Source organism: Prunus avium, chromosome 7 (assembly GCF_965620075.1).
Source record: "Prunus avium chromosome 7, drPruAviu1.hap1.1, whole genome shotgun sequence".
Lineage (NCBI taxonomy): Eukaryota > Viridiplantae > Streptophyta > Magnoliopsida > Rosales > Rosaceae > Prunus > Prunus avium.
The window spans coordinates 33,718,157-33,741,520 of record NC_142290.1 but is presented as its reverse complement, the minus strand read 5'-3'; the positions used below and the strand labels follow the sequence as shown (position 1 = coordinate 33,741,520).

Here is a 23,364-nt window from a genome sequence, read left to right as displayed (position 1 = left end):
ACAGGAAACGTGGACGACAAAACCGCAAGAGTGGTCTCGATTAAATCACCACCGTCGGATGGATCGTGTTATGCGAGGAAACGTAACAACAACAGAATTATAAAATAAAACTAAAAACCTTTGCTTTTTGGCAATTAATTTGTCAATTTATAACATTAATGGAAACAAAAACACAGAGGAGACACAGAGAAGACAAAAACAGAGTCAGAGAGAGAGAGAGACACAAGAGGTTGACATGAAGAACATCATGAAGTGGGTTTCTTCTGGGTTTTTATAACTCTGGCTGATGTGGGCTGAGCAGGAAAGATATGGCAAAGCTTTGTTGGGTTTGCTCTGTTTAGATTGGGGGTGTATTAGCTTACTTCTTTTGTACCATAAATCTCTCAGTTTCTTACTTTTTTTCTTTTTTTTTTTCTGAAGCAGAGCAACAAATTGGGGTTTAAGCTGGAAAAATATATGAGAAATCTTTGTTGGCTGTGCTCTGTTTTGGGTTGGGGTTAATTAGATCAATTCTTTGTACCATATATCATTCTGTTTTGGTTTTTTTTCTTTTTTTTCAAAGTAGCTTGGAGGGTTTGGTGACAGATTATGGGTCAATGCACATCAAAGCAAGTGAGGCGTAAAGGGTTGGGTGGTTCTTCTTCTTCAAGTTCATCTGGAGGTGGAGGTGGAGGTGGAGGTGGTGGGTGTGCAGTGAGGCAAGGATGTTGGAGCATGATCAGAGAGAAAAGGTCCAGGTTCTATATTGTTAGGAGGTGTGTGGTGATGCTTCTTTGTTGGCATAAATATGGCAAGTATTAATGAAAGCTTTATTAATTCTTCTTCCTTTTTTTGTGTCTGGTTTTTCTCTCGATTGGTTTTTTATTTTCATGTATAAATCAATGAGGTTTGCAAGTGTCAGGAAGAATTTGGACTTCATTAGAAAGGCTTTCTAGTCTAATCTTCCTCAGTTCATGAAATTCATGGCTGGAAATATTTTTTTTTTCTTCTTTTTTTATTTATTTTTTAAATGAAAATTAGAAGTATTGCATGATTGAGCCATGCATATAAAGCAACAAGTTTCGTGTGGAGAATTGGGAGAATTTTTATATTGATTTTTGGGTAAATGTGGAGAAGTGAGGGAGTTTTTGTAGTGTGGAAGCCTCTCAGAATCTTCATTAAGTCAATTGGAGGAAGGAACAATAGGTTCAAAGCTATAGCAAACACATATAACATGTATTTTATTTATTTGTTCCTAAACAATTTGCAAGTTATGATTCTTTCTCAAGGTGAGGCCAAGCAGAATATACCATGGGCCATAGCTTTCCACGCTCCCAGCTAATGAAATCACTCACAAAGAGATAAAAAGGAAACAAAAATGAATATTCAAAGGTGTAATTTAAACCAAAAAATATTCTTACATATTCACCAAGCAATAGCTGCCATATTCAAACCCATGCCAACATCCAAATTATGCCTCTTCTTGGAGCCATTTGATGCAACTCTTCTAGCTAATGTGGAGTGTGGAGACAAATAGTATCAAACTTTTGAAGTTTTCTAATAAGAGTTGCTTTCAGAATGTTAGTGCAACAACAACTCAAATGACAGAGGCCAAGCAAAACTAAATTGATTGAGTGCACCCAAATTATGGTGCCCCTGCTTACTGCTTTAAGAATTTCAAATTGAATCTGTAACATCAGCCAGCAATGAGTGTTAAGTATATACTTTTCTACAAGAAACCAAACTTGTAGATTATTACAAAGTGCAATACCAACTCATAACTTTGTTATATATTTGCTGTTCCTGCTAAGATATTCCAAAATTTCACCAAAGTTTCTCTCCTCCTCTCTACCGCTTTCGATGAATTATAGCGATTACAACGGACTTCTCCCCGAGAATCTCCTGCCAGACGAAGCATCACCACGATGGAACAACAAAGGAGACAATGGATGGCAGCTAATAGCAACCACCATGGTAGGCATGCAGAGTGTTCCTGGCCTTGTCATACTCTATGGAAGCATGGTGAAGAAGAAATGGGCTGTAAACTCAGCTTTCATGGCCCTATACGCCTTTGCTGCAGCCCTCATCTGTTGGGTTCTTTGGGCTCACAACATGTCATTTGGTACCAGATTTTGCCCAATATTGGGCAAGCCTGGTTTTGCTCTGACCCAAAAGTTTCTCCTCCCTGAGTATGGAGGCTTTTATGTTCCAATGGCTGATTATGTCTACTATGAATTTGTTTTTGCTGCCATTACAGTGATATTGCTTGGGGGCTCCTTGCTTGGGAGGATGAACTTCTACGCTTGGATGATATTTGTGCCAATGTGGCTCACCTTTTCTTACACAGTTGGTGCTTTCAGTATTTGGGGAAAAGGGTTTCTTGAGAAGTACATCATTGATTATGCTGGTGGATATGTGATTCATCTGTCATCTGGTGTGGCTGGTTTTACTGCTGCTTATTGGGTAATTGATATGGATACCCAATACCCTTCCATGTATAATACTTGTTTCTTTGTTTTTGTTTTGTTTTTGGGTGGTGATTTAGTATTGAATGTTGCTATCATATAGGTAGGACCAAGGCAATCACATGACAGGCAACATTTCCCTCCAAACAACATAATTCACATGTTGGGAGGTGCAGGGTTTTTGTGGCTTGGATGGACAGGGTTCAATGGTGGCTCTCCATTTGCAGCAAACTTGATTGCATCTTTGGCCATTATCAACACCCATATATGCACTGCCACTAGCCTCTTGGTGTGGGTTTCCCTTGATATGGTAGTGTACAAGAAAAGCTCTGTGATCGGCGCGGTCCAGGGGATGATCACTGGCCTCGTCTGTATCACACCTGGTGCAGGTAAACTAATCCTTGCTCAATTGACATAATGAATGAAGACGTTCTCTTGCACAAAAGCATGACATGTTATGTTATCAGACTATCTCTCATCCATTTTGTTTTGAAGTGTAGTGCCAAATAGGCTGATAATGTAACATATATATATATATATATATATTATATGGCAAGAAAACATAGCATAAACATTGCTTTCATAAGGCCGTAGAAAATATCTTTCAAGAACATGTTTTTTAGTAGCTGCTTGTCACTTTCTATGAAATGAAGTAAAACAACCAGACAAAAACATGATGGTTATGAATGTTTATGAACCGAGTTTTGATTTAAGAAAGTAAGAAGAAGCAATTTTGCAGCATCCCACCAAATAATATCTACCTGCGCAGGGATTGTGGAGCCATGGGCAGCAATAATAATGGGAGCAATGTCTGGTTCAATACCTTGGTACACCATGATGGTATTGCACAGAAGATCAGCCCTCTTCCAAAGTGTTGATGACACATTGGGGGCCTTTCACACCCACGCCGTGGCCGGCCTGTTGGGGGGTCTCCTCTCAGGCGTCTTTGCTCGAGCCAACCTTCTGAGAATGATGTACCCGACTGGCCATTACAGTCATGGCATCATACAAATGGGGTACCAGATCATTGGAGCAGCTTTCATTATCGTATGGAATGTCGTTGTCACAAGCTTGATTTGCATTTTGATCAGCCGTATCGTTGATCTTCGGATGAAGGAAGAGGACCTTGACATTGGTGATGATGCTGTGCATGGAGAAGAAGCCTATGCTCTGTGGGGAGATGGTGAGAAGATACCGGTGCCGATCAGATGGCAGATGGCTCCAAGGATTCCTTCCATGTGCAGACGGCTGAAATAAAGTTTGTAGTGGAAATTCTAATAAGTTGTAGTGCCTCCACCTTTGTCGTTAAAAAAAAAATGCGTACAGCAACTCTCGTTGCGGGCTGCTATTTTAATCCATCTTTTGTTCTCGTCTGTAAAGTGTACATGTTCATATTGGTGAAGAATATAGCTACTGGTCATTTTTGCATACAAAGGCTACTCATTGGATCATTAAAATACATGTTGTGGCATGTAATTTAGGTTACTGGAGTGACAATTGTTGAACAAACATCTGTCCCTTGGGTAAGGAAGTTAAGGAGACGCTAAATTTGTAATTTGGGAAAATGAATTAATAAAAAAAGAGAAAAGAATTACTCGAAATTTGAAGAATTTGATAACATATTTTGAATTTCGAGTTCAGCCCCTATTGTAGCTGTAGTTGCCAAGGATTAAGAGTACACTAAGCTTTCAAATGTCAGCTCAAAATACCAGTAGATTAAGCATTGCACAAATCTAATAATACACCAAAGATCTTAGAAACAAGAAGATATTCTTTCAATTAGATTCAAACGAACGCAATTTCATTCTTTCTTGTCATACAACACTTTGCTGAGATTTACAAACCGTGGATACGAATCTCCAAAGAAGGCTGACCATGCTTATGGTTTGAAGAATCCATCTAAGTACATGGTTTTACATATACATATTTGGGGTCAATATTCAATATTCTACAGTAGCTGTACATTCAATATTTTAAAAGTTCTCTCATTATCCAATAATGCATAAAGGTGTTCCTTGCACTAGAATCTCCCTAATGAATTGCTAAGCCAACAGTGCGTAGAAGCATCAACTTATTTAGAAGTGGATTAACCTCATATATTTGGTTAAGGCCCTTGAATTGACTTGCGAAGCTTGACTAGTTTGTCTCTCCACATAGCTGCAGGATCCAGTCGTTAATTGATAAATAATCCAATATATGTAAAACCATCAGGCAATCAGAAGCAAATTGATGAAGAAAAAAAGAAGTAATGTGACCTAGAAATGTTGTATATGTCAGAAAAGCAGTGCATAAAATACCTGCATCTTTATATCTTTCCTCTTTAATAGCTAAACTGATATTATTAACCAACTTGAGTTCTTGAATTAAAAAATCGGGACCATCTGCAGCACTGCAACGAATTTAACTAATGATTAGAAACAGAAATTAACTGATGAAACAAACTTGAGGTGCACAAAATACAACTCAATACCTGTCAAGAGATACATCATAAGCAGACTTTGTATCACGCACTCGGCCCATCCCATAACTGATTCTTACAGCATCAGTTAAGACAATCCGTTTATTTACATATATGGGCACCTGCACATGGTAAGTGTCACACAAAGTTAGCAGTAGTTTCAAAAGAAATGGTCATGTGCATGCGATAGATTTTTAGATCTTGCGAACTTCAACAGAAAGGTAACAATTTTTTTCATGCCCATGAAGAAGCGGGAACATGCATGGACACAGTCTATGAGCATTTGTATTGATGAATGCAAGAAAGACATATACCTTGCTTCTATGTGCAACATTTATGGCATCTGACGGACGTGCATCCACATTAAAAACCTCGTTTTCACCTGGCTGCAGATAATAGGAACCTTGATGTCATTAGGTTGCTTCACTTTCTTAAAATATTAGGTCATAACTCATAAGGGTTTACCACCTTGCTAAAACACAATCCGGCAAAGTAAGTATTCATCACTCTTTCTGTAATTCTCACCATATTCACCTGGAATTGAAGAGGTAGCAACAAAATAAGAGAATGACCTGAATGGTTTTACACCCCACTATCAACTTGGACAAAAAACTGAATGTCCTCTTAAGACAAAAAACTTACGTACATTCCCTTCTCACCACTCACTTTTTCTAAAATCTAGTTATTATTATCATTAGGTTTCCTTATAGACATGCAATAAACATAAACTGAGTAGCTAAAGCAGGAAAAGGAAAAATGATAAAAGCCTTCGGCCCTTCAGAAAGTAATTAATACATAGAAAAAAAATTAACTACATACTTGATAACCAAGTTTGTCGACGAGATTACTCACAAACTGGAATTGATCAGGAGAGTCCTGCAGAATGCCCAGTTTTGGGGGTCAATCAATGTACATTTTACATAAGAAAGCAACCGATTTAATTACAGAACTCAAACAGTTACCCCATTCTCATCTCCCCATTGGGCATCTATGAGATTTTCTATGGCAAATTCACCTGAAAAACAAAAATCAGATAAGTTACAGTTAGCGACCAGAGGTGTGACACTTCAAATTACACTTATATTCCTGTACATAATTTTATATACCTACAACAATTGGAAGCAAAAAGTCTCCATCACAAGAAATCTTGAGAAAAATCGTGGGATTTTGGAAACGCTGGAGAAAGTTTCGGCCTAAGGTATCAAAGAGGTTTCGAGATCGGTTTGATTGAGCTGAAAAGGGACGCAATTTACCAGAGGACTGCCATTTCGTCTCTTCTTTAAACCCTCGCTTTTGCATACGGTAGTGAGATATAGTTTCTGCACTAATTTAACACAGTCAACAACTTCAAAAGATGATCATCACACCCCATCACTGAATTAGCAACAAATTACTTCACTTTACACTGCAACATTCGAAACCAACAAATTAAAAATAATAAAAATCAACAGAATACATGGACAAATAGGTAAAGACTTCATCTTTGGACGAAATAGTAAGAATTTAACAGAATCAAATCAAAATCAATTCAAAAAGTTATTATAGATACATAGAAATATACGTACACGTATATTTATACATATATGTATGTGATCATAGGTGGTGCAGAGAGAGTTGGGACCTGATAGGAGGAGAGAAGCTTGGAGATAATCGTAATCGTGGTGATGGGCATTGCTGGATCTGGAACGAGAGGAAAAGTTGTTGCAGGTAATGCCGATCGATTTGAGGCCACGACACCGTTTTGTCGTTCTCAAACCTAATCGAACCGTGAAGACCAGGTGGAGCGAGGAGGAAGAAGCAGAACTAGCAGCAGGCCAAGTGCTTGGGATCGAACGGATGGCAGCTGAGCGATCCGTCAAATGAAATTGAGCTCCGATCATTATAGAAGAAGAAGAAGAAATATCAACGTACAGAGAGAGAGAGAGAGCGTTGAGTTTCTTTCGATTTCAACAATATGGCGCTTTCTTCTTTTCATTTGCTGGCTCCACTTCGGTTCGCTTTTATCAATGGGAATTTTGACAAGATATGCCCATGCTGTGCTTGTCTCCCCAGTTAATTAATTATATGTCAATGTCATTAAACTAGATGAACTCATAATTAATTTTTATAATTTTGTTCCAACCTACCCCCCTTCCCTTTCGAGATCGAATGAAACCGATGCTTGAATAAAATAGAAACAATTGCGAGCGAGGGATTTGTAGCTCAAAATATCAAAACCGATGCTCAATTAAAAAAAATTGCGTATAACAAGTTTAAAATTCAAGCAATTGAACGAGTTTACCCCTATTCCCGAAATCCTGTCTTCTAATCTCCCATCCAATATGATGTTGCGATTTTGAAAATGAATTTACATATGACATAATGTTATGACATATCGTTACGACACATGGCATAACGCTAGGTGTTACATAATATTACGAGATAATGTTACGACACATGGCATAATGTTAGGACGTAGAGTTTATGATACTCGCTGACCCCAAAAAAAAAGTGAGGATACTCTGTTTCACCACGATCTAGCACACTCTGCTTCATGCATAGATGTCATGCCTGTACGTGTCAAGCTCCATTTGATTGTGTTGAGCATGTGCCATGCTGATGCACACTCAAGCATAACATGAACCGGCCCAAATTATTAATGAAATTTTCTCATTTAAGGGAAAAAAATATTTGCATTCTACAATTCATTTTCAATGATTTTTTTAATTACAAACAATTACAAAATTACAGCCCTTCTCTGGTTGATATTGTGGTTGGCACTTGGCTCTTGTGACTGGTAAGTTGGACTGATGGATGATCATCTGAAATGCTGAAACTTTTGTATAAAAGTTATGGTATAGATCAAACCCTGGCTTGTCATCAGATCATTTGGGCAGCCGAAACACTGATCAGGTAGATTTGTGGTTCGAATATTGACCGATTAGCGTGGCTTGGGAAGAAGCTTCAACAGCTTAATTAGCTCATAAGTCCTTGTTTCTTGACCAGAATAGAGGCAAAGGTCAAGAGGGGTTAAACCATCCTGCAACAAATAGATGACTTACATTACAATCAACTATCATTCTTAGAGTTGCACGTCAAGGCAATAAGAACTAAAGCATACACCGGAATGCTGATAAGGTGCTTAGACTCGAACTACGACACGTGAGAGCAGAAATCATATGAAGGACAGTTCAAGAAGCAATCGCTCATAGTTTCTTTCATGCATCCAACCAAGCATGTGCAGAATGCAGAAAACTTATGCACTACAAACACAAGCTAAAGGAATCATTCAAAAGTTACCTTATTCTTCAATGTCTTATCCGATCCTTTAATCAATAAAAGCCTCACCACATCTGTTCTTCGGCCTTGAACAGCTAGATGTAATGGTGTCCATCCATCCTATAAAGTCAAAGTAAAACTTTTTGAATAATTGTTTCTTTATATTGCATAACAAACTGTAAGCAAGCATGGGAATTTATAATCCGTACATTGTCCTGAAGGTTTATATCAACATTATATAACAGAAGAATTTTAATTGCTTGACTGGAAGCTGTTCGGACAGCATAATGCATCAAGGTGGCGCCCTCCTGTTTTCAACATAAACATTTAATTAGAACAATAATAGTCACACTAAAACCAAACTGGATTCGGAGATTCACTAGGTAATCTACTCACTTTATCACGAATAAACGGATTAGCTGATTCTCTTAAAAGATAGTTCGTGATGGCCTGATTTTTACCAAGAATTGCTTTATGAAGAGAATTCCAACCATCCTGGAAAGCAATGAACCAAAGCTCAAATCAAGAATGAAAAGGAAAGAACAATCTTTGCAGTTAACATTCCAATAGAAAAGGTGGCCATTTATATACCTTATCCACAGCATTGATATCAGCATTATGTTTCAATAAAGCATCCATAAGGTAAAATTCTCCTGATGCAGCAAGAGTGTGAAGTGGTAGCCATTTGCTCTGAAAGAGATTTCAAATACACCAAAATCAAGTTAAAACCTTCAAGTTCATCGAACTAGAACTACAAAAATGTGATTGTGTGAGGGGGCAGCTGTATATGTTCAAATTTACATAGGGTACAACAAGCAAGGGTTTCACTAAGGAATGATTTTCTAATGAGAAAAACGAAAATCAATCTAACAATGAACACAGAAACCATCACGTATTAATGATCATAACACAAGTGACACTTACAGAGGTGGCAGCAGCTATATCAGGTTTTCGCTTATTTAGCATAGCCTTCTCCTCTTTCGTAAACAACTTTCGGGGTCCTGTTCATTCAAGCAACAAACAATATTTCACAGACCATATCCATCAAACATACCCAAAAATAGACCAATTCAAGTTCAACCTAGGAAAAGTTGTCCATGTCTGAAAAATTGGTTAAAAAGAGAGCTTGATTATCCGCAGTGTTAAAAAATTATACTTTGTTACATTATCCTGGACCTATATACCAAAATTTACTACTTTTCAATAAAACTCAAAGCTAAAACCAGCATTTCACAGAACCCACATGAACATACTAGAAAATCTCAGCCTCATCTGAAAGCTCAGTATAAATATATAACAGAGAAAAGAGGGAAGCAATCACCTTCAGATTTCTTAGCACCAGGCTCGTAATGCTCACTGTTAAAGAACTCAGTAACATCCTCCAGACCCTTCCCATAAACCGCCCACCTTGGATTCTTAGGCGCCACTCGCTCACTCAAAGACCCATCATTACCTTCATTATCTTTCAACTCCTTAGCTTTAGCATCCTCGACCTGAGCCAAACCTGAAGCGTCATCCAAAACAAGCGGCTTCAATTGATTCAACTTGGCCTCTCTGTACGCCAAGTACTCCTCCAAATTCAAATCCCTTATGGGCTCTAACCCCTTCTTCCGCTTCTCGACCCTCGTACCAAACTGCACTTCTTGAGCTATCTTGCGCCTCTCTTTCTTCGTTATATTAATCTCTGCTTGTACATCTCTCCATTGGTCCGGAACCAAGTTCTCAGACCCAATTTCATCGATAGCTTTTCTGGGTTTTGCTTTGGTTGGCTTAAAAGTATCGACTTTGGTGTTGTTTTGGAGATAAGGGTCGTCGAATATGCCCTCTTCGAAGACAACGCAGTCACCGATTACATGGTCTTCTTCGAAAGGGTCGTTTTGAATGGAGTAAGATGAGTTAACAGAGGGTGAGAGTGTGTGTAGTTTTCTCTGAAACTTTATGGTTGTGGGCAGTGAGAGCTTGTGAGGTGTGGTGGTGAGAGAGAGAGGTTTGGCGGGGAGGAGAGAGAAAAGCTTAGAGGATTGGGGGTTTACAGAGAGTGACATGGCCTCGCACTTGCTAAGCTTAAGCTTCCCTCAAAATGAAAACAAAGAGTTATATCTGTTTCTTCTTCATTTTTCGTGTGTAATAAGTTGTACAATTAATAGTTGGGCTAGGCCCAGATTGTTCATCATTGCCTACGCAACCAGCTATGGGCCAATGACTTTTATCGGGCAGAGATTGATTGCGCCAAAAGCACCTTTAATTTTTTTAATATTTTTTAAAATATTTTTTGTGTTTTAGGACCTTTCCTAATATTAAGAGGAGAGAGAGTCCTTAGCTCATGCACTCGTTGCTCCAAACTACGACACTAGTGGTCCTTTGCAACCTTTTAACTTTTTAAGATTAGGTCAACTGGGATTTTCTTTGGAAGAAAAGCATGGCTACTAACTTGGCAACATTTAACTAAGCTACAAAAGTAAAAGAGCCATTTTCTTTGGCCAAACTTGCTCATAGTTCAAATTTCACAGAAAACAGTGTGTACAAACAGGGAAGACTAAAATTGGAGATAAGCTAAGCCACATATTGTATATCGATTCCCATGTCCAAAGGCAAAAACCAGCAATCCTACTACTTAGTAACAACATGAGAAACGAAACCAGAGGAACTTCAGACTCCAGAACACAACCATTACATTGCCTACATTTTGTCCCTTAGTCTGTAAATTTTGTTGGACAGGAAATAACAACACATAGCCTCATCTAGAGCCACGAGCATACTTCCTTTCAGGGCTGCCATAGGGAGAATAAGACCTCTCCCTTCTAGATCTTCCGCCATAAGGTGAACCCCTAGGAGAATAATCACGGCCACCTCTGTACGGTGAGCGCCTTGGAGACCTCCGATATCCATAGTCATCACGACCTGAGCCCCCACGATACCTACCACGATCCCGATCCCGATCCCGATCCCCATCCCGATCACCTCGATAACCTGTCACCAATACAGAGATAAAATATGAGATATAGGCAAACAAACCACAGTGAGACAACTGCACTTTTATTATTTACATAGGAAAGCATATTAAGCATACCAGTGTCTCTAGTATTTTTCAACCCAAGATAATGGCCAGGTGTTGGAGTTCTTGGCCGCTTCCTCCGAGACTGAAAATAAACATATAAATCCTTAATTCTTTTAAATTTCCAGTATACAGTTAACAAAATTAATCATACAAGAATCATTAACAAAATTTGAAGAACTGAAATATATCTTACCACAAGCAACATTATTTTTTAATATACTTGATCAGATATCAAAATATATATTTGATAAAGAAAACTTAAAAGAGGAAACTAAATAAAGTGGGAAATCTGGACACAGAAACAAGCACAAGATATCCAGGCACATATGCGATACGATTAGTGTCCACAAAATGAATGCCAGTTATGAAATACCATAAAAGCCTCATTAGAAAGTTGTTGGTAATGTCCGTGGATTAGTTGAGAGTTGAGAGTTGAAAGTGAATGCTGAAGTTGTATAGTTGTTGGAATATAGTTGCTATGTTTAGCTGATCAGGCGCATTTGAAAAGCTGTTTAAGCTTGCCATTGATCAAGCTGTTTCACTAAAGTTGACATGGATAAACTCATCATCTGTGATTGCTGCCAACATACCTGACGCAATGAGTTATGAATATAACCAGAAAACTGCCAAGTCAAGACAAACAAAACAAAACCAATGGTTTAAAGTTTATCACCGTATGAAAATCACATTACCCTCTCAACAGTTATGTATCGACCTTCCAGAACTGACTGGTTGAGATGTTTAATGCACCGTTCAGCATCTTCAACAGAGTCCATAGTAACAAAGGCAAAACCACGAGAAATTCGAGTGCGGGGCTCCACAACAAGAAAGCATGAAGCTACCTGTGAAATAAGGCAAGCAGAATATATAAATGCAAAATTCATCACTATACCATGAATAATGGAATAGTTAGTGCAATTAAAAATTTTCACTAAATAAAATAGAAAATAATAAAAGCACCTTTCCCTCCTTTGAAAAATGCCTTTCAACATCCTTCTCTGAGACCCTTGTTGATAAGCCAGTCACATACAGTGTATTTCCAGGATTTATAGCAGCAGGCCTACCACATAAAACAAAACTTAGATGTGCACCAGAGAAAAATATCAGTGTCATAAATCAAAAGAAGGTTTGACCACTGACAACTTTATAAACAGATATGCTACTGTAAAGAAAAACCAAAATTAACACCAACCTGCCAGGACTTCTGGACCTTGATCTGCACAGAAAAAAACGCCAACCATTTATAAGAATCATTGGTGTCACATGGCAGAAAAACTGAAGTTACTAAAACCAGTGTTTTTAAAACTAAAATTAATAAATCAATGTTTTTGAAACTAAAGTTACTAAAACCAATGTTTTCCAATGCAAAGGCATAATGTGAGGTGTTTTGTGCCTCACAAGTGAGGCATAAGCCACAAGGCATAGAGGTGTAAGCCTTCAGGGATGAGAATTATTGAAATTTAAGAAATATAAATCTGCAGGAAACCACCTTAGAGCGGCCAAAAATATCTGAGAGCTACTTGGTTGTTGTGGGTTAGAGGCTACCAAGACATTCTAATTATTTGTTATGGTTATTCAGGTTTAATGGGGAGGGAGAAAGGGGCTCTAAGTGGGGTATTAATTTTCCTTTTCAAATCCTAGGCAAAACTGTGTCATCATGCAACAAAGAAACACCTTGGGCACCCTGCTCTCGAGTCATGGAGTGCTTGTTTTTGCCTTTTAAAAACACTGATACTAATAAACATGAACAACACATTTAAGCAAAAAAGTGAAGACCAACCTGCCACGACTTCTAGAACGAGATCTCTGCCTTGGCCTAGACCACGATCTTGACCTTGACCTAGGCCTAGACCAAGACCTGGACCTGGACCTGGACTGAGCTCTCCACGGAGAAGGGGATCGTGAGTACCTGATTTACACATATGTATGACATAAAACTTCTGAACAACATCAAAAAATAAGAGCCAAACAGCGCAAAACACTTTCCCACATAGTGAATCTTCATAATGAAAAGAAACTCACAACTAATATGCTCTAAAAGATAATATTCACCTATAATGCATTTATTACCAGACCCTAGAATGGTCGTCTCACTGTCAAAAATGAGAAAGCAAGCCATGTTGATCATAACAACTACCCCAAATGGAATCATATGAACACCACATATGTAACTAGAGTCTCCCTGATTCATTAGTATCACAATTCAACAATTTTCGCCCCACTAAATAAGACATTAAAAACATTCTCCAAAACATAATGGAAAAAGTAACAAATCTGAACATAAAACTTCTGGGTGACTTTATCCTCTATAATTCCAAAGTGAAAACTTCCAAGCATAAGCATAACTTGCATATACTATTCTAAAACTACACCACCTAGACCTACATGGTAAAGACAAAACCTCGCATGTATGAACAGTTGTAGCATTGGATGGTCTCCCAAATAAACAGAGTGCCCGTAGAACATCTTCCATGGACTAAGGTACAGCATATAAGCAGAACCGTATGATTTCCTTACCCACTCGCATATCTATGACTGTATTTATAAAAATCGAAGCTAAGATTGAAAATCCTAAAACAGGGAACTTGTGTTCTTCCTTTCTTATAAGAAAAACAGAAAGATAGAGAGAGAGAGAGAGAGTGATTTTGACAAAATGATTTACGGATTGTAAGTGGCTCACAAAAAACAGACAAAGAAAGCTTCAAGAGCCAAACATAGCCAAATAAAAATTCCAACAACTCCAATACACTGACACAAAGCAAAAGTAACAGCACCAATAGATCGAAAGCCTCGACCCAACAAGTATGTTGAAAGGCAATTATTTTTCTACAAACTGAAAAACAGCAATTGAAATTATAGGGCTTACTTTTTGCGTGGAGAATCCGCCTGCAAAAAAATGTAAAAAGAAAAAACGCATTAAAATCTTTCAGCTTTATCAAGCATGTAAAAGCAGCAGAGCATCACATAAGTAGAGAGATTACCATTCGCAGAGGGCAAAGACGAAGAACCCTAGAGAACAAAATCGAGGTATTAGGGTTTGGGGTCAATGAGCTTTCTTGAAAGGGGAAAGGCCCAATTTGTATCTATTGTCTATGTAAACCGGAAATTACATTATATATATATATATATGTCAGGGGTATAATCTCCTAGGGTGAAGGCACATATTTGTTATGTTAAATAACCATTTCTTTTTTTCTTCTTTTTTATTTTTAATCTGTTAACCTGTAAATTTGGTTGAACGATCAACTTTTCTATGGGAGAAATTTTTTGTAAAAATATTTCTTCTTATAGTAATTTCTATTTATTAAGGTAATTAGGAAAATTTTGATTCTCTTTTATCTATCAAGTAGGAATTTTTTTTTTGACCAAAAAAAAAAAACTAGACTAGTAAATTTGATTATTATCACGATTAAATTTGGTTATTATTTTAATTTAGAGGGAACAAATTTTAATTGTCTTTTTATTGCATGGTTTAATGTCAAGTTTGTGGTTGAATTTTGGTTCATTGGAAGTAACTTTGGTTTATTTCACTTTACTGCTTGCTTGCCATCCATATTAGGAACAGGAATAAAAATATATAATGCAACTGCCTTAAGAACTTCAACCAATTAGTACAAAAACAGAAAAAGAAATGAAAAATCTTCATTCACAATATCTACTCTTCCAAGTCATTGTGTGTAAATTCACAAAGTGATCTTTTCAACTATGTCGGCACATATGCATCAGTTACAGTACAAATTCACAGAATCTAATCAACAAGGAAACGGACTGAATTTGCAAGAAAGAAACAGCAACTAGGTTGATCTGGTAACTCGAAGGGCTAGGTGACGTATCGCTTCAATTTTATTTAACGAGTCGTGTATGAACATAAGACTGTGGAGAGATCATGTTGTGAGAGTATCAGGAAGTGTGGCAGAATGACATCCAATTACTTTACCGCCGACGTCAGGGAAATTTTCATGTCCCGCCAGGGGGCCGACCTTCCCATCAGCATCTACCTGCAGAGGATACTTCAGAAGGTGACCATGCAGTAGTGTAAAATCTGGAGATGTGAATTTCATCCAGTTTTCTTCAGCAATCCCGTTGACTCTCCTCACACATTCCAAACTCTCTGGCTCTTCAAAGCATGGATCTGTACCAAGATGCTCAGCCCAAAGTGACTTTCGATATCCGTATATCTGCATGAACAGAATATTGGATGTCTAATTAAAGCATGTAAGTGTAAAAGAAATTGAAAAAAAGGCAAATTCTTTATGTTGTCAACAAATTCTAAATCCGGGAGGTAAATAACTATATTCAATAAACTCAACCACAAGGGGATTCTGTGAAGTTTCTTCAATGCATTTTAACTTGTTCTTGGAAAACAATGGAAAGAAGGGGCAAAAGGGAAAGGAACTGATACTCTGAACCAAGACGAGAACAATTATAACAGCTAGTGCTCATGAAGTCTCTCGGAAGCTGAAGGTACTGACTCATGCTCATAAATATCCTCCTCGGCATCCACCAAGAAAGGAGCCTCATATAAGAAGTTTGCCAAAACACGAGAAAAATTATACAGAGTGGCATACCTGACCAAATGGATGTTTCCGCCTCTCAGCCCAAGTGTAATGGGGCTGATATGCACCCATAGCTATCTCAGTGTCTTTGGTACCAGCCATTGATCTTTGGTTGATGTTGGCAGATCCAAGTATCAAGTACTCGTCATCTACTACCATACCCTTGGCATGAACATAAATCATAAACCGCTGATATTTATATGCATCGGAGACCTGAAAGAAAATTTTATTATAAAGGCCAACATCTGAAAAGTTCTCGCAGATATCTAATGAATTTAAAGATCTAAGCTTGAGTGGTCATCTTATCCTCTGTGAAGCATGAGATGAACTAATGGTAAATCTCAGGAAAATGCGTAAGGTCATTGGCTTGGTAGGAATACAAAAGTGAATGCATTTAATCTGTAACAATGGCCAAAAACAAAAATCCAACCTTTAAAATAAGTAAAAATAGAGCTTTTGCCTTAAAATGTGTAACATACTACAACTACTAGAATAATCTACATTAACAAAATATTTTTGCCTTCCCATTGTTAGAATAATGTAAATGTGACAGATCGTGACATTGACCTTTAATTATTTGGGGTTTCCAAATATACCAAACAGGATAGAGGAAATCTTTCTACTGTCTTGCGCGCTAATCTTGATACATATTTTGATATTTCAAGGTCCCACAGAGCACATGCTAATTACAGAAAATGACAGCATGGATTTTGCATATACTAAGATCTCAAAGCTGAAAGCATTAGAGAGAGTAAGTGAATATATTGTGAAAATTGTAGTTGGAAACCATGAATTTCTCAGCGATGCGGATTAAGGGCCTACTATTTAGTTTATGCCAACCAAAGAAGCTAGCACTGAATGATAAAGTCAGAGCAGTTGGAAAGACAATTATTCTCAAATAATTACCGAAGCACCATTGTCATTTGAAGTTTCCTCAGAAAGTTTTTCCCGGTTACCAAGGCAATAGAAATTGAGGTAATCTTGAGGATGTGAGTCCTGAAGCTGCACCGATTTTAGTGCCTTTGCAACAATATCATACATTGCTTGCATTGTCTGGCTCTGCACAAAGTAAACATGCACAAGTCAGAAAGCAACTTCTACATGTCCTTTCCATTCTTATTCTTACACGAAAGTAATAATTCTGAACCAATAATTTCCAAGAAAACAATCCCATTGATTGGAAACCAAACAATAGATGATGTATTATTCAAGCTACTAGCAAAGAGTAGCTCAAATAAAAGCTACCAGCAAAGAGAATCAATGATGTCAAAGCAAAAAGTCCATCGCTGTTTATTATAGTCATTAGAAGAACATTACAGCCATCTTAATGTTCCTGTTTACCAAAACATGTGTTTCCCGTGTATAAGCATTTCCATAATATATAATCACATACCTGCCAGAAAAGAATTTCTTGCATTGCACCAGATTTTGGATCACCTTCAGGCCACAAAGGTAAAACAACATACACCGCAAATCTCTCCTCAGCTTTAATTTTGCTAGCAATCTTTAATGCCAACTCCACTGGGATAAGATTATCAGCTCCTGCTCACACCATGAAAGAAAATATTCAGATCAATTTGAATGCAAAGAAAGCATATATCTATTATCAATTAATAACAATTACTTTATTTATATTTTTCAAACTGAAGAATGTGAATTTGAAAAAATATAAGTGGTTAGGTGGCAGGTGCAATAGTCTTGGGTCATTAAGGCTAATTTAAAGCCAATGACAGAAATAAAATGAAGATTCAAATTTTCAATATTCCTAGTCAATTATAGAGTAAATAATAAAAATTGCAATTACTTAGTAAAAAAAAGATTTGTACTTGGGGAAGGGGGAGGGGTGTGTGGAAGTTGAGTTGGTTCCCATGTACAGAATGCTAGAACCCATAAATTTCAAGTGCAGTTATGCACATAAAATAATACCCATGATGCACTGTTTCGCAAAGCTAAAGTTTTGCTTCCCAAAAAAAAAAACCCTAGAAACAAGCACCATATGCAGTGCTCAGCATATTGTCAGCTTACCTGCATTTCTATAATCTGGCCATGCATATGATGAACCAAGAAAATACTGATTTTCAATATATATAAAATGTTGAGCGGATCTGATTGCCTGGATGTATGCTGTTTGAATGCTTTTATCTATTACCAGATTCTTTGAACAAATAAGATTCTGCAGTTACAATCAAGAGGAACGATCAGATTTTGTCCACACATTTAAAAGTATTAAAACGAAGAAAGATAGAAGGGGGAGTCAAACACAAACCTGGGCCTCAGCATTAAGGCTGGCTTTGGGAAATCCTTTCAGTGATCCTGAGTCAATGGACCGAAAAATCTGCACAAGAAAGAAAGATATAACCCAGCTTGATTCTCCTTTTTATTTTATTACATATTTATTTATTGAAAGAAACAGAAAATAACAAAAAGAGTGAAAGAAAGTTTCAGCATCCAACCTGAACATGCCAATCTTCGGGATCATCTTCACGTTGAACCCACAAAGCAGGGTCGTCTTCTGGAATAGTTGTTCTATCCTTTGAAACAGATAGTGGAGGACTAAGTATCCATGAGATGCGGTCAATTTTTATCAAAGCATCGTCATGCCAATGTGAAGCCCTCTTTTTTAGTCCGAACTCTCTCCATTGTGTTGCTTTCCTCCAACGTTGCTCAAAGTTTATAAGAACATCATACGCAGCAGGCCCATCAATTCTACAGTGTAAGTCATGCCATGGTTGCCTTGGAGCCTTGGTTCCAGCCTAGTACAGGAACAAAACACAAAAAGCCAAAAAGATATGCATCTTAGCAGTCTATTTAAAGGAATAGAAACCTCATTTTGTGGATCTTGAGTAATCATTGAAAATAAAATATCATATACAAATTATGCTAGTACGTGAGTGAATTAGAAAGAAACAAGAAAGACAAGGAAAATCATGACAGGGTTTTAAATAATATCCCAATTGTTATGGATGTTAGAAACAATGCAGAAATAAACTGTATAACCCAATCTCCAATTACTTACAGGAAAAGTAGGTTGATGAAAATCATCCTTAAATACAGTGTTAAGATCACGAAACAGTCTGTGCTCAGGTGTGTCATAACGACCATCACAGAGATCAAGACCTCCTATAAATGCAGTTATCTTGCGATTATTACCATGTGCCTGTGTGTCCACGAGAACGCATTTTTGATGGTGGGTAAAGAGGGTTCCAACAACCTGCACAAACCCATAAAATGCAAGTTAGACTCAGCAAGTTGATCATCTTAGTGGAAAGCAAAATCTTACATGAAATTAAAGGAACGCTTGCTGAATCACGCAAATATGGGCGTCCAAAACCTGCCTGTTGTTTAATAATGCTAAGCTTACTGCTGGCGTAGCGAGTTGCCAGAACGCAATTAACAGATGAATGCTTGAAAAACTTCCGGGTTTCTTCATCATGTGTACCCATCATTCCTGCCTGCAACCAATCCGAACTTCACATTACTAACCAATTTCCATGACCTCACATACAAACTTGCACAAGCATCTTGACAAATTACACAATGCACTAAAAATTCGTTATCTCACTAAGGGTAAGATGGGGAGGGAAAAATCATAACTGAATAAAGATGATGAACTACTGAACAGATTTGCTATAGTCCAAAAGTGTGGGAGAGTAATAGAAGGTGTGAAACCAACCCAATTAACTACTTAAGTACCCCTCTAACACCCCATTACCCGAAATGGAATCAAATAGTCCAACTTGGGATCTCTTCTTCTTCTCTTTTCTTTTTCTGGCTTTACATTTCAGCCCATATAGTGCATTGCATAGGTTGCAGTATGCACTTGGATGAGCAATGGGTACCAACCAACCACCATCACCATCACTACCAAAGCCACCACCACTATCACCACCAACTCATAGGTACCCATTTGGGCCAATGGGTAACCATTATCCATCCCTATTTACAATCAAAGACACCACTAAATGATTCCAAACCATACAGATTGAAAATGATTGACATATCCATAATAAGCAAAAACCAAATTCAAAACGACAATGCAGATTTGGAATTGTGACCGTTTTGAAGAAGAACTTGTCGTGTGAGGTCTTATCGTCCCAGACCAACAGCAACACCCTCACGCCTTCTTCAGACTTGTACTTGAGCAATTCGCCGAGCGTCAAGTCGCCGCCACGTGGCAACGGTCGGCTGGTCTCTCGAATCAGCCTCACCTTGTGAAACACAGACCAACCCACAATGTAAATCAAGTGATGAGCCTCCGAAATCGCATGGCAAATGTCCTCCCAGCAATTCTCAGGCCTGTACACCTTCCCTCCATCCAATTCAATCTCCGGCAGCAGCCCATCCGGCACGTGCGCGTCTTGGTACAACCTCAAGGAGCTTCCTTTCCGCAACGGGAAATACGTGTGGCGCACACCCCTGTGTTCCGGATCGCCCGCTATACCATGCTTGTACAGTGGGTTTTTCTCGAAAGGCGTGAACTTTAGCTCGATCCGGATCGCCGATTCGGGTTTCGGGGGCGTCCCGGAGGACCCGATAATGGGAAACCACCCGGATATGAGTTCTCCGGTGGCGATTTTCTCGGCGGAGATCTTAGCGGTGCCGATGAGCTCGGCGCCGAAGAGGTCGTTGTCTTTAACCTGAAACTCGAGGTTAATTACGGGGTGTGCCAGGGGGATGAAGAAGTGCACGTTCCACTTCGGGTTCTGCGAGTTCTTTATGACACGTGTCCTGGCCACGGTGGTCTCGGGGACCAAAACAGTGACGTAGGAGTCGCTGGTGATGATCTTACGGCGGCTGTGTTGGGACATGTGTTCTCCGCCGTCGGGTTCGGTGTGGCGGGAGTGGGAGGAGTGGGGGATTGTGATAGTGTCACAGGCGGTGAAGCAACGGCGGAAGCGCTCGGAGATAAGGTCCATGTTGGGCAGCCGCCGGGCTTCGATGATATGGAGGTCGAGGTCGCCGTGCAGGTAGGTCACCAGCTCCGACGTCATTTCGGCCATTGCGGCGGGGTGACGTGGCACAGGAGAAGGGAGGTCACTGTGCGAACCGCAGTTCAGAGGGGGTTGGGGTTGGGGTTGGGGGTTTGAATAGCGACAAAAAAAAACTGGGTTTATGGGTTTGCCGTTGCTTGAGAAACACAGAGGAGTTTCAGACACCTCGTGGCGCCTAGAGGCTTTTGGGGATTTTAAATCTCGTGAAATCTTATAATATTGACAGAGAAGGTTGTGAGTGACGGAGGAGAAGAGGGAAGGGGATGAGTGTGGAGTGGGGAGTTAGTGTCCGTTACAAAAATTGGTTTTTTTTTTTGTTTTTTAATGCAAAAAAAATTGAGTTGGGTTAAATAATTGGTTTGGTTTGGATACTTGGAGTGAGACCCATGAACAATTAGAACATGTCCACGCTTCATATGGACCCATCGTTTCATTTCCTTTCTTGTATTGAGTTTGTGGCTCCAGCAACTACTTATAGCGTCAATCAACACCAGCCCATTTTAATATTAGGCATGACAAATCATATAAAATCTTTTATATTAATCGACTCTATATTATTTCATATTCTTGTCACGTTTTATTCTCAAAGAAACTTTATAATTCTATTAGAATTCATATTAATCCATATTAGTATAATTTTAAAATCAGATTGTTTATGCTTGCCAAATCGAGTCATGTCGGAAAATTACCACATTTTTCATACCATGTTTTGGAAAGAAACTCCCGTTATAAGAAAGATTTTTTCCATTTAGTAGCTGTTTCTGGCTCCTTTTTGCCAGTCAGAATGCAATCAGCATACTCTAGGAATGATGTCATAACCTAATATTTAATTAACTTTGCCTTGATTAGGTGCTTGTTTATTCCTTATGAGATTTTAAATCCAACTTTTGAATACTTTTACGTTTAAAAGAAGAGAATCGTGGAAAAGTAGAAAGTTTCCTCAAGTTTCTTTTTTTTGGGACAAAAGTTTCCTCAAGTTGCTTTACTCATTTAGCCTACATCTTACCCTACTACTGCCCTCAAATCATTATCAGTCTAGTTGGTAAGATATCCTACCCTCACTCTGACTACCACAAACATAATCTTCACAAAATAATTATTTTATTTCCTCATTGAGAAACAAACCAAATCCAAAACCCAAAATATCTGTCCAATTCTTTATTCCAAAAATATAGAAACCCACATGGCTAGCGGGGCTGCTGCTGTGAAGGATGGCTTGAAGACACTGCAACTTAAAATTTTGATGCTACAGCTGCCCTAGGAAAGAAGGGTTTGGTATCTTGTAAAGAATGAATTTCATTTCTAGGAAACAAGTGTCAAGCATTTTACATGCGTTTAAAAATTGCAGCCACAGAGCCAGCCCTTTAGGACCACAACCAGTCAGCTGAACAGGTCTTCAAATGTTTGTTTGGTTTGCAGGAAAAACCATCTTGGTTTAAAAAATTATCAAGAGTTACTGATCAGTATTGCCACAACAATTTTCATAAACAGCCCATAAACATTGATCAATTTTTTTGCACATGTGTTTTTACAATGGAAGAGGCTTTGGATGAGGAGAAATGGTTCTTCTTTTTCTCAAAGTAACTTCTTTCTTCTGGTCCATACTAACATCAATCTCCTTCTTGACTAGCCCCACCCACCCTATTTTTCACATCACCCAATTGATCATCATGAATCTCCAATATCATGTCAAAATCCGCCAGCACACCACGACCACTTGCAAACCTCCTCATCTGACCCAAAGAAGGCACTCTCTCTGGACCTCTTGATGAGCCGCCCGCCAAACCATCAGGGTTATTGTTGTCATTTTCATCACCTTCTTTTGGTGGGGCTTCCTTGGGCAAACCGTTTGATGTCTTTTTCTTCACCTCTTTAGGAACACATGAAACTAGATTGCAGGTGGTGCTTTCTTGTGGTGGAGGGCAAGCCCTCTTGCTTTTACTTTGGTTTTTCTTCTTCTTCTTCTGCTTGCCCTCGATTTGGCCCATGCATGAGACTTTTGGAGAAGTGGGTTCTTTTGGACCAAAGGTAATTCCATTTCTGGGCTTCCTTCTGGCCTCAGAGGGTATGAGTGATATCATTGGACCTGAGGCTTTTCTAGGGCTGGGAGGTGGGCTGTGGTATGTGACTGCAGGCTGTGCAGCTTTTGATAAAAGCTTCAGAATTCTGCTCCCAATAAGTCTTGATTGTTTCTCCATTGATTTTCAGTTTAATTGTTTTTGCAGCTCTTCTAGCTGTGTTTGTTGTATACTTGTGTGTTTATATAAGAGAGAGAGAGAGAGAGAGAGAGAGAGAGAGAGGTCTTTAGAGGCTTTGGAAGAGCCGGAGAGGGAATGAGATTGTTGACCTCTTCAGAGACAGTGTACTGCAATGGTGAGAAGGGTTTTTGCCGCCTAGAATTAAATAATTGCATTACCAGTGCAAGCTCCACTTGGCATGCCATTCTCGAATGTCAAACGTTTTGTTAATTCCTCATCGTTCAAGTTTGTGTTGGAAGGTTACATCCAAAGGGGTCAACGATTTTTAAAAGAAGAGCTTAGGATAGGGAAGGCTAGCAACGTGTGACGACAAATTTAACAAATTATGAACTTTTTGTTCA

The 23,364-nt window shown here is 38.6% G+C and overlaps 6 protein-coding genes across 8 annotated transcripts; 1 reads left to right on the top strand and 5 right to left on the bottom strand.

Annotated features, from left to right (window-relative positions):
* Positions 1 to 1,701: 1,701 nt before the first annotated feature.
* Positions 1,702 to 3,800, top strand: LOC110761395 (ammonium transporter 2 member 3-like). The gene is made up of 3 exons (XM_088255996.1): positions 1,702 to 2,442; positions 2,548 to 2,833; positions 3,214 to 3,800. Exons 1-3 carry the CDS (start codon positions 1,840 to 1,842, stop codon positions 3,699 to 3,701), a joined length of 1,377 nt encoding a protein of 458 aa, XP_088112122.1. The 5' UTR covers positions 1,702 to 1,839; the 3' UTR covers positions 3,702 to 3,800.
* Positions 3,801 to 4,197: 397 nt separating this feature from the next.
* Positions 4,198 to 6,980, bottom strand: LOC110761348 (Wound-responsive family protein). 3 transcript variants are annotated; one of them, XM_021963811.2, is made up of 9 exons: positions 6,524 to 6,980; positions 6,156 to 6,221; positions 5,865 to 5,917; positions 5,722 to 5,778; positions 5,371 to 5,436; positions 5,217 to 5,288; positions 4,915 to 5,024; positions 4,742 to 4,833; positions 4,198 to 4,601 (listed from the first exon to the last, which is right to left on the bottom strand). In XM_021963811.2, exons 1-9 carry the CDS (start codon positions 6,780 to 6,782, stop codon positions 4,549 to 4,551), a joined length of 828 nt encoding a protein of 275 aa, XP_021819503.1. In that variant the 5' UTR covers positions 6,783 to 6,980; the 3' UTR covers positions 4,198 to 4,548. The 3 variants fall into 3 exon arrangements, with proteins under 3 accessions (XP_021819503.1, XP_021819501.1, XP_088100029.1); XM_021963809.2 differs by having other exon boundaries at positions 6,009 to 6,221; positions 6,524 to 6,959; XM_088243903.1 differs by lacking the exon at positions 5,371 to 5,436 and having other exon boundaries at positions 6,009 to 6,221; positions 6,524 to 6,974.
* A 554-nt stretch (positions 6,981 to 7,534) lies between these two features.
* AKRP (ankyrin repeat protein) lies at positions 7,535 to 10,260 on the bottom strand. The gene is made up of 7 exons (XM_021963807.2): positions 9,482 to 10,260; positions 9,085 to 9,161; positions 8,752 to 8,850; positions 8,557 to 8,655; positions 8,370 to 8,468; positions 8,182 to 8,280; positions 7,535 to 7,921 (listed from the first exon to the last, which is right to left on the bottom strand). The coding sequence occupies exons 1-7, from the start codon at positions 10,203 to 10,205 to the stop codon at positions 7,823 to 7,825; spliced, it is 1,296 nt and encodes a 431-aa protein (XP_021819499.1). The 5' UTR covers positions 10,206 to 10,260; the 3' UTR covers positions 7,535 to 7,822.
* Positions 10,261 to 10,615: 355 nt separating this feature from the next.
* LOC110761374 (RNA-binding (RRM/RBD/RNP motifs) family protein) lies at positions 10,616 to 14,351 on the bottom strand. Its single transcript, XM_021963837.2, has 8 exons — positions 14,200 to 14,351; positions 14,085 to 14,104; positions 12,999 to 13,127; positions 12,411 to 12,434; positions 12,179 to 12,278; positions 11,911 to 12,060; positions 11,231 to 11,300; positions 10,616 to 11,130 (listed from the first exon to the last, which is right to left on the bottom strand). The coding sequence occupies exons 1-8, from the start codon at positions 14,200 to 14,202 to the stop codon at positions 10,898 to 10,900; spliced, it is 729 nt and encodes a 242-aa protein (XP_021819529.1). The 5' UTR covers positions 14,203 to 14,351; the 3' UTR covers positions 10,616 to 10,897.
* Positions 14,352 to 14,840: 489 nt separating this feature from the next.
* On the bottom strand, positions 14,841 to 21,105 carry PLDDELTA (phospholipase D delta). Its single transcript, XM_021963822.2, has 10 exons — positions 19,830 to 21,105; positions 19,110 to 19,226; positions 18,791 to 18,985; positions 18,228 to 18,527; positions 18,041 to 18,109; positions 17,800 to 17,947; positions 17,168 to 17,316; positions 16,681 to 16,833; positions 15,787 to 15,987; positions 14,841 to 15,396 (listed from the first exon to the last, which is right to left on the bottom strand). The coding sequence occupies exons 1-10, from the start codon at positions 20,772 to 20,774 to the stop codon at positions 15,103 to 15,105; spliced, it is 2,571 nt and encodes an 856-aa protein (XP_021819514.1). The 5' UTR covers positions 20,775 to 21,105; the 3' UTR covers positions 14,841 to 15,102.
* An 869-nt stretch (positions 21,106 to 21,974) lies between these two features.
* Positions 21,975 to 23,284, bottom strand: LOC110761399 (uncharacterized protein At1g76070-like). The gene has a single exon (XM_021963864.2). It carries the CDS (start codon positions 22,961 to 22,963, stop codon positions 22,376 to 22,378), a length of 588 nt encoding a protein of 195 aa, XP_021819556.1. The 5' UTR covers positions 22,964 to 23,284; the 3' UTR covers positions 21,975 to 22,375.
* Positions 23,285 to 23,364: the final 80 nt, after the last annotated feature.